At 57.3% G+C, this 9,439-nt stretch overlaps 1 protein-coding gene across 1 annotated transcript; it reads left to right on the forward strand.

Annotated features, from left to right (window-relative positions):
* The first annotated feature begins 319 nt into the window (after positions 1-319).
* On the forward strand, positions 320-8,853 carry PLEKHG4 (pleckstrin homology and RhoGEF domain containing G4). The gene is made up of 21 exons (XM_066349005.1): positions 320-725; positions 892-987; positions 1,062-1,185; positions 1,274-1,367; positions 1,440-1,514; positions 1,595-1,711; positions 1,877-1,975; positions 2,069-2,217; positions 2,379-2,517; positions 2,620-2,736; positions 4,534-4,716; positions 4,965-5,467; positions 5,543-5,789; positions 6,453-6,542; positions 6,622-6,843; positions 6,936-7,106; positions 7,183-7,360; positions 7,798-7,914; positions 8,055-8,291; positions 8,382-8,497; positions 8,670-8,853. Exons 1-21 carry the CDS (start codon positions 335-337, stop codon positions 8,673-8,675), a joined length of 3,471 nt encoding a protein of 1,156 aa, XP_066205102.1. The 5' UTR covers positions 320-334; the 3' UTR covers positions 8,676-8,853.
* Positions 8,854-9,439: the final 586 nt, after the last annotated feature.

Below are 9,439 nucleotides of genomic sequence, written 5' to 3' on the forward strand. Positions count from 1 at the left end.
CACCTCCTCAGGCCTGGACTGCAGCAACATCGCTTCCTGCGCCCAGGAACGAAAACTGGCACTTCCTACAGCCTAGTGCCTTGTGCCTGCCTTACCCGCCGAGTGCTACCCGACCGTTTTCGACCCCTTTCCTGGATGAACTGAGGCCTCCGTTCATACAGAGGCCCCAGCCCATCTCCCGCTTGCCATGAGCAGGCCTACCCTTAAGGAGTGGGTGGAAGGGTCCCTGGAGCTTGGGGATGAGTCTCCAGACTCCCAGGGCCATGCCACGGACTGGAGATTTGCTGTGTGTAGTTTCAGGGATGCCTGGGATGAGGAGGAACCTGCTCCCCAAATGCAGGTCATTAACCCCAGTCCCCCAGGACCACCAGCAGGGGCCGCCCAGGGTGAAGGGTTACAGGGCAGCCCCCTGCCTGGGGAGCTTCGGTCAACCCCAGGACAGATGGCTGTAGATGGGTCAGCGGATGACCAGAAGGGCACATCAGGAGGTTCCTCAGGCAAGTCAGAGAAACTGGTCCCCTCTGAAGTGGAGAGTCTCTTATGCCCAATGTCCTCCCACCTCAGCCTGGCACATGGCAAGAGTGCCAGCCAAGGGGAAGGTTTGGTAGGGGACTCAGATCCAGACAGGGTAAGGCCAGCTGGCTTGGACCCTGGAGGTTTGGATAGTGACTCTGTGGACCTTGGAGGCCCTTTATCTGAGACATCATCACAGCTGCTGGAGGCAGGTAAGGGAGGCTGGGCAGAGATGTCTTGGAAGGGAGTGGGAGTGCTTGGAGGGGGGTGTCGAGACTTGGGGAGGGTTCTGACCTTGCTCAGACTGAAGCCCTGGTCTGAGAGGAGGATCTCTGGGTAGATGGGCCAGTGCAGACCCAAGCCATTTCCTTTCCCAAGACCCCAGTGAATCCAGCCTTTCCAAGCCTGTTGACTACCTTCTGGCCCAAGACCTATCCTGGGAGCTGTTGGCCAGTGGCATGGCTGCCCTGCCAGGTAGCAGGAAGGACTAGAGGTGGTGGAGGTTGGGTGACTTGACTGGGCAGATGTTCACTGCCTTCTCCCCACAGGGACTCGAGATGTAGAAGGCCGGGCAGTGCTGCTTCTATGCGCCCATAGCCACACCTGGCGTCATCCCAAGGGCAGCAGCCATGAGCTCGTTCGCCTCCTGCTCTACCTGCGAAGCATCCCCAGGTTGGGAGGAGGATGTTGGGGGATAGAGCCTGAGCTAGGAGATGGCAAGGCCTGGGAATTAGATACTGAATGGAGCCTGCTCCCTTAGGCTCGAAGTACAGGCCCTGGGACTGACTGTACTAGTGGATGCCCGAGTTTGTCCCCCGAGCTCTTCCCTCTTCTGGGGGCTCAGCCAACTGCAGGTGAGTACAAGATTGTAGCTCCCCACTCCATGTGTGGGATTGGGGGCAGGGCTGAGCTCAGATTCCTTTCAGGAAGCAGCCCCAGGGTCTGTGCACCAGGTGCTGCTGGTCGGGAAAATGCCAGAGGAGGTGCCTTCAGGGCTGCAGGTACTGAGCCACGTTGGCCAGGGGTGGAAGTGGGGTGCTTCCCAGCCAGGCCTGGGTGACAACACCTTTTTCTCCTGCAGATAGAGCAGCTGTCCTCTCATCAGAGCCTCCTGACCCACATCTCCACTTCATGGCTCCCTGCTTCTCTGGGAGGAGATCTGCCTTACTGCCATGAGGCCTGGCTGGACTTCCGGAGGGTCAGTGCACTGGGTGGGGCAGAGGGTGGGTATGTAGCCCACCTGGGCAGCAGGAGCCTCTCCTGGGCTGGCTTGCGCAGCGCAGAGCTGGCTTGCGCAGCCTGGAACCAGGATGCCTGGGACCAGCAGTGTGTACTGCTCTGTCGTGCCTGCCCCTACTCATAGCGTCTGGAAGCCTTACTGCAGAGCTGCCAGGTGGTGTGTGCCCTGCTCCAGGGGGCCATTGAAAGCCTGAAGGCTCTGCCCCAGCCCATGGAGACTGGGGTAAGTGTCCCCTCCTGACTTCTCCTCAAATTCTCCCTGTCATCCTCTTTTTCTCCCAAGCTTAGCTTCACTACCTATTGGCTTTAATCACAGGAAGTGAGTCAGCTTCTACGGCAGGCACAGGTCCTGATGCAGTACGTGCTAGACTCACCACGGCTGGCATGGCTACAATGCCAGGGGAGCATAGAGTTGGCATGGCTGAAACAGGAGGTCCCAGAGGTGACCCAGAGCCCAGACTACAGGTAGGTGCAGGCCTAGCTCCCAGATCTTGCACCAGCACACCATATCCTGCACCAATGACTGAGCTGATTGGCTCAGAACCAGCCATTATTGTGGTCCCCAGACAGGGTGGAGTGGAGCAAGGCACCTGGCAAAGGCTCTAAGATCGTGTATCCTGTACTAGGCCAGCAGTGGACAAGGCTGATGAACTGTATGGCCGCGTGGATGGGCTGCTGCACCAACTGACCCTGCACAGTAACCGTCGAGTACAGGCACTGGAGTTGGTCCAGACCCTACAGGCCCAGGAGGGCAGGCTGCACCAGGTAGGAACTACCCACTTAGATGGACCCTATCCCTGATCTCATGCGTGACCCTCCAGCCCACGGTAACTCTGCTCTGTCCTTTCCCTATTTGTGCCCTTCCAGATTGAAATATGGCTGCAGCAGGTAGGCTGGCCAGCACTGGAGGAGCCCAAGGAGCCTTCACTGGACATGCTGCTGCAGGCCCAAGGCCCATTTGGGGAGCTAGACCGAGCTGCCCAGGTGAGTTTGGCCACGTGTTCATTCTGTGGGCACTGGGCCAATTTGCCAGGTAGTAGGACTAGAGGGTGAGTGAAAACAAATCTATCCTTTGCTCTCTTGGGATTTATAGTCCAGCAGATAAGTTGTGACTAAAGGTTCAAAGTCATATATGTGTGTTTCCAAACTGAGGCAAGAAGCTATAGAGAAAAGCAATTTCAGTGGTTCTACCTGAGTGTGTAATAAAGACCTGGCCCAGGAGGGGTGTTAGGCAGGCTTTCTTTCTTTCTTTTTTTTTTTTTTTTTTGTATTTTTCTGAAGCTGGAAACGGGAAGGCAATCAGACTCCCGCATGAGCCCGACCGGGATCCACCAGCATGCCCACCAGGGGGCAATGCTCTGCCCATCTGGGGCGTTGCTCTGTTGCGACCAGAGCCATTCTAGTGCCTGAGGCAGAGGCCATGGAGCCATCCTCAGTGCCTGGGCCAACTTTGCTCCAATGGAGCCTCGGCTGCTGGAGGGAAAGAGAGAGACAGAGAGGAAGGAGAGGGAGAGGGGTGGAGAAGCAGATGGGCGCTTCTCCTGTGTGCCCTGGCCGGGAATCAAACCTGGGACTTCTGCATGCCAGGCCAACACTCTACCACTGAGCCAACCGGCCAGGGCCTAGGCAGGCTTTCTTGATAGTGATTTTTGAGCTAAGGTAGAAGAGGGTTGGAGATTTGAGACATTCCAGGATGAGGGCACAAACAGCATGTGCAAAGGTCCTGTGACAGGACCAAGCATGACTTGCCTGACGAATTTTAAGAAGGACATCGATGTTGAAATGTAGAGCAGAAAAGAGAGGGAAAGTAGGGTGAGAAAAGGTTAAAAAAAAAAACGCTGGAAAAGTGGTCAGTGGCCAGATCACTGGGCCCTGTAACAGTGGACAGTTTAAGCAGGAAAGTCATATATTTAGATTTCTGTTCTAGGATGACTACCCTAGTTTCTGGATAAACAGTGATTTGGAGGAGAGTTCATTGAAGAGGCACTTGAAGTGGTCCAGGTGGAAATGGTTGCTCTGGCCATATTATATATGATAGCAGAGGGGATCTGAGAAATTGATGGGATTTGATGGTATGCATATATGAGAGGGTAAGAGGGAGAGGGAGAGGGAGAGGGAGGTTGTAAGAACGAATGGGTTCTGTTCCTTGAGAGGTACCAAGAGACAAGGACTTTTTAGGGGAAGGACATTTATGAGTCCAATCTTGGGTGTACTTTGGAGATGACCATGGGGGAATGAGAGGAAGATCCATTAGGATTGGGCCTGTCGCTCAGAGGAGAAATCTAGCTGCAGAGGGTCACTTGGTGGATGTGGGTGTGTGGATGACATTTGAAGTGTGGTCATACAAGATTGCCTAGGAAGAGAGAGTGGATGGTCTTCAGGGGCCTCAGTGTTCTGGGGCCTGGGTCAGGGTTTGGGAGCAGGAGAAGAAACCACCGGGGAAGGATAGGGAGCGTCGGGAGGGGTCAGGAGCCAGAAGAGAGAGGGTTGAATATTGCTGAGCTGTGGAGTCAGACGAGTCCTGAGACGTGCTGGGAGGTGGGCAGCAGTGGATTGGAGTAGGCTGATGAGGTGAAGACACAGCCATAGTAAAAATAGACAATTCTTCCAGGAAGGTTTGGCTGTGGAGAGGGGCTAAGAGAGAGAAGAAAATGTGGGGGTGGGGAGTGGTCTTTAATTATAGAGGAGACTTGATGATGATGTGTAGATGTCAGTGGAGGAGACCTAGGCTCGAGGGCTAGGCTGCCAGACGCTGCTGCTGAGCCCAATCTCTGTCTCCAGGAGCAGGCCAGGCAAGGGGAGAAGTTTCTGCAGCCACTGTCTGGCTGGGAGGCAGCTGAACTGGGCCCCCTTGGGGCCCGCTTTCTGGCCCTGCAAGCCCAACTGACTGAATTCTCTGGGGCTTTGGCCCGGCGGCGGCAGCGGCTGGCAGATGCTGAGAAGCTGTTGTGGTTCTTCAAGCAGGTGTGTGAGGGGGCCTATTCCTGGTGGTCAGGAGGGCCCGAAGGGTGGCCGCTCGGCTGCTCCACAGCCTGAGCTCTTCCTGGTGGTCCTGCCTGCTCTTTCTCCTCGTCTTCATTCTGACCCTTAAAACCAACCTCTGGGAATGTGGGCTGGGGCCAGCACCCTGTGGGGAGGGGTCGTGGGGAGAAGGTTTGGTCTTGTTCTTGGTGGGATCCTCCTTCAGGACCTGTGTGGCCTTGGTGTTGCAGGCCTCAACATGGGCTGAGGAGGGGCAGCGGGTGTTGGCAGAGTTGGAGCAGGAGAATCCAGGGGTCGTGCTGCAGCCGCTGCAGCTACACCGGACCAAGCACCCTGACTTGCCTCCTGCCCACTTCCAAAAGATGTGGGCTCTGGCCACAGGGCTAGGCTCTGAAGGCATTCGCCAAGAGTGCCACTGGGCCTGGGCACGGTGCCAGGACACCTGGCTGGCCCTGGACCAGAAGCTAGAGGCTGCACTGAAGCCACCACCAACGGGCAGCACAGCTAGCCTGTGTGTCAGCGGGGTCCTAGCTGCAGCTGCCACCCGTCCCCTGAGGAAGGCGTACAGCCTTGACCGGAATCTGGGGCAGAGTCTCAGAGAGTCTGTCTACCACTGCCACCATGTGGTCACTGTGGCTGCCTGCCACAGAACAGAGGCTGGAGATGGTGTCCAGCCAGGGTCATCCCCCACCATGCCTCTGCCAGGCAGCTCTGATCTCAGGAGTCCCAACAGGTACGGGCACTGAGCAGGGCAGGGAGGGAAGTGGCAGGGCAGATGTCTAGGGTCCTGACTCCACCTTCCTGGTAGACTGCAGCTGGTGCTGGCAGAGTTGGTGGCTACGGAGCGGGAGTATGTCCGTGCCCTTGACTATACCATAGAGAACTACTTCCCCGAGCTGGATCGCCCCGATGTGCCCCAGGGCCTCCGTGGCCAGCGTGCCCACCTCTTTGGCAACCTGGAGAAGCTGCGCGACTTCCACTGCCATTTCTTCCTGAGGGAGCTGGAGGCCTGCACGCGGCATCCACCCCGCGTGGCCTATGCCTTCCTGCGTCATGTAAGCCCCCTAGGCCATATGGCCACGGCTGATTCTGCTACGCTCAGCAAAGCTGTTGGGCCCATGCTTGGTGCCAGGCCTTGTGCTGGGTGTAGCCATGAGTGAAACAAATAGGGCCCTAGCCCTCAGGATGCTCATAGTTAAGTAGATGAGACATAAAAGTGAAAAAGGTAATTTCAGATTATAGTTGGGGCTAAGAGGAAAATAATCAGAACAGACAGATGATTGTGAGTTTCCAGCAGGGCACCGGTTCCCCCTTTAGAGAGAGAGCAGGTAGTCCTTGAGGAGCTGGTGTTTGAGCTGAGGCCAGAGGGAGGGGCTGGAGTCAGAGAACATTCCATCAGGGGACAGAGCAAGCGCCCAGTGGTTAAGGAACAGACGGGTCAAGGTGGCTGAGTGTCCTGAGCAGAGTAGTAGTCCGAGGTGAGCTGAGACCAGAGAGGGTTCTCAGGGAGTGGGAGGAGCAGAGCTGTGTGCAGGACTTCTTCCCCGAGGGCCCGTTCTTGTCAGATCACCCCTCATTTGAAGCAGGGCAGATTGAATCTGCAGGGCGAGGCCTTTCTGGGAGCTGCCAGTTGGCATTTTGGTCCTCTCAAGCTGAGGTAAGGGCAGCCTTTGGGAGCTGGCCCCTTGCACCTGGGGCTGAGCTACGTGTCCTTGCAGAGGGTGCAGTTTGGGATGTATGCACTGTACAGCAAAAATAAACCTCGTTCCGATGCCCTGATGGCCAGCTACGGTCACGCCTTCTTTAAGGTATGTGAGCCTGTGTCTGTAGGGGAGGCAGATGGTGGGAACCCTGGAAGTGCCTGATGATCTACGGCCCACCTGACAGGACAAGCAGCGAGCACTGGGGGACCACCTGGACTTGGCCTCCTACTTGCTAAAACCCGTCCAGCGCATGAGCAAGTACGCACTGCTGCTTCAGGAGCTGGCGCGGGCCTGCGGGGGGCCCATGCCAGAGCTGAGCGCACTGCAGGCTGCCCAGAGCCTGGTGCGCTTCCAGCTGCAGCACGGCAACGACCTGCTCGCCATGGATGCCATCCAGGGCTGTGACGTGAGTCCTGCCAGAGCATGGTGGGCAGCTGCAGTGGGTGTTGAGGGTGGTGGCAGAAGAGGCTGGGCACCCACTGGGCCCCAACTCGGCAGGTTAACCTCAAGGAACAGGGGCAGCTGGTGCGACAAGATGAGTTCACAGTGCGTGCCGGGCGCCACAAGTCCCTGCGCCGTGTTTTCCTCTTTGAGGAGCTGCTGCTCTTCAGCAAGCCTCGCCGAGGACCCACGGGCATCGACATGTTTGCCTACAAGCGCTCCTTCAAGGTAGGCCCCCGCCTGCCCTGAGCCCCTTGCTTCCCACCGCCTCACCCCTCACCACATCCCTCTCTGGGCCACATAGATGGTGGACCTTGGCCTCACTGAGAGCTGTGGGGACAGCAACCTGCGCTTTGAGATCTGGTTCCGCCGATGCAAGGCCAGGGACACCTTTGTGTTGCAAGCTGCCAACTTGGCCACCAAGCAGGCTTGGACGGCTGATATCTCCAGCCTGCTCTGGAGGCAGGCTGTCCACAACAAGGGTAGGCCCTGCCCCTCCTCCACCCCACAGGGCCCTGGCCTACCTCACCCCGCACTCCCCTCCCCAGAGAACCCCTCCCACAGGCGCTCAGGATGGCCTAGGGACCTGGAAATGCTTGGGAAGTGGGAGGAGGTCCAGCAGCAGCAGCCAGGGCAGGGAAAACCCTGCAAGTCAGCAGTCCTGCTGTCCCTGTCTCTGACCGTGGACACAATATTAATCTCTGAGTATCGAGGCCTCAGCTCTAAAAGGTGAAGCACACCTGTCCACAGGATTGCTGGGAGGAGAGAGCCTGGCACCAGAAAGGCTCAGTGCACGGGATGGTTTCTCTTCTGGGAATGGGTGTCGAGGAAAGACTTACTTAAGGGGGAGGAATAGATAGAGGCCGAGGGCCAGGCTTAGGTCACAGAGGGCCCCAGCTGTGCCTGGCTCTCCACCCAGAGGTGCGCATGGCTGAGATGATGTCCATGGGTGTGGGGAACAGAGCCTTCCGGGACATCGCCCCCAGTGAGGAAGCTATCAACGACCGCACCATCAACTATGTTTTAAAGTGCCGAGGTAGCCTTATGGGGTGGGGGTGGGGGTGGGGGTGAGGGGATCTTCGCGGGAGGCAACATGGGCCTCAGTCAGCCCTGGTCTTCACTCCCCTCAGGACTTTGGCTCTCACCTGTCCCAATCTGACCCTCTCTCTTATGCAGAAGTTCGTTCTCGGGCCTCCATTGCTGTGGCCCCATTTGAGTGCGATAGCCCCTACCTGGGGGCATCGAGCTCCCTCCCTGCAGACCCTGCCTCCCGCTCTGTACTGGGCTCCCTCAACCTGCACCTGCACAGAGACCCGGCTCTTCAGGACCTCCGTTCGCCCCTGTGTTCTGCCAGCTTCCCCGAGGAAACAGCGCTGGACGCTGACGTGGAGCTGGGCAGCCAGCCGTCCTTGAGTAGGTCTGGGCTTAGCCAGGGGCAGGAGGGCATGACTTGGGGTCTGGGCTGCCCCGATGACAGCTCATCAGCTCCTCACCCTCCCCTAGCTCCTGAGGACTCAGAGGTCTCATCCCAGTGCCCGTCGGCTAGTGGCTCCAGTGGCTCTGACAGCAGCTGTGTGTCAGGGCAGGCCCTGGGCAGGGGCCTCGAGGACTTGTCCTATGTGAGTGCCATTTCGCCCCATACCCACCAGCCCCACCCCAGCCCATTCTGGGCCTATGGCTGCCTTTCTTTTAGGTGGAAGTGGGGGTGGATGGGCCAGAGCCATTCCCCAGAGACACCACCTGGACCCCGAGCCAGGGAAATAGACATTCATGCCTAGCTTCACATCACAGGTCTGAGCCCGGGCTTGAAGGTGAGAAGTGCATCCAGCAGCTTGTAGCTCAAAGGAATATCACTTTTCTCTGGATCTACTATGACAGGGCATAGCTGGCACCTGAGCCACTTCCAGCCCACACGTACTGCCCTATTGACTACCCTTTCTGATGTCTATGCCCATTGGACAGACTGGCAGGGGCGTCTCCAGGGGAGTCTGCTGCAGAGCCTGAATGAGCACCCTGATCCTGGCCTCCTGGCCCCTTCTTCTGCCCCCTCTCCGGCTCCCACTCCAGTTGTGGGTTAGGGTTAGGCTAGAGCAGAGGTGGGCGTTTCCATGCTCTAGGCGGGCGGGGCACCAAGTGGTTCCAGGCAGCGACCAGACTGCCCCACTCCTCCAGAGGAACACAAGTGAGTTCCCAGCTGCTGCTTCCCAACCCCTGGTCTCAAAGGCAAGCTCCTCAAACTGCGGGGCAAGCCCACCCCTATTGAGCCCTTACTCTTGCCTGTTCTGGCTCCCCAGACCCCTTCTTATCAGGGTCAGTGTGGTTATATCAACTCTGCCTTTTGAATAGCTTTCAGTTAGATTTGTTGTCTAAAATTACTTCACTGGCTCTTAGGTTTTTGGCGTCTCAGAGGGGGAGTCTGGGCCTTTGACTTGTGATTTACTCTTTTATTTGTTTACAATAAAAAATAGACTGATACACACTTTTGGATGTGCACATGCATTCTGGGGACATCCTTGGTTCAAATGAGTCTTGGAAGCTTGGGATATGTGGGGCAGCATCTC

Source organism: Saccopteryx leptura, chromosome 9 (genome assembly GCF_036850995.1).
Source record: "Saccopteryx leptura isolate mSacLep1 chromosome 9, mSacLep1_pri_phased_curated, whole genome shotgun sequence".
Classification (NCBI taxonomy): Eukaryota; Metazoa; Chordata; class Mammalia; order Chiroptera; family Emballonuridae; genus Saccopteryx; species Saccopteryx leptura.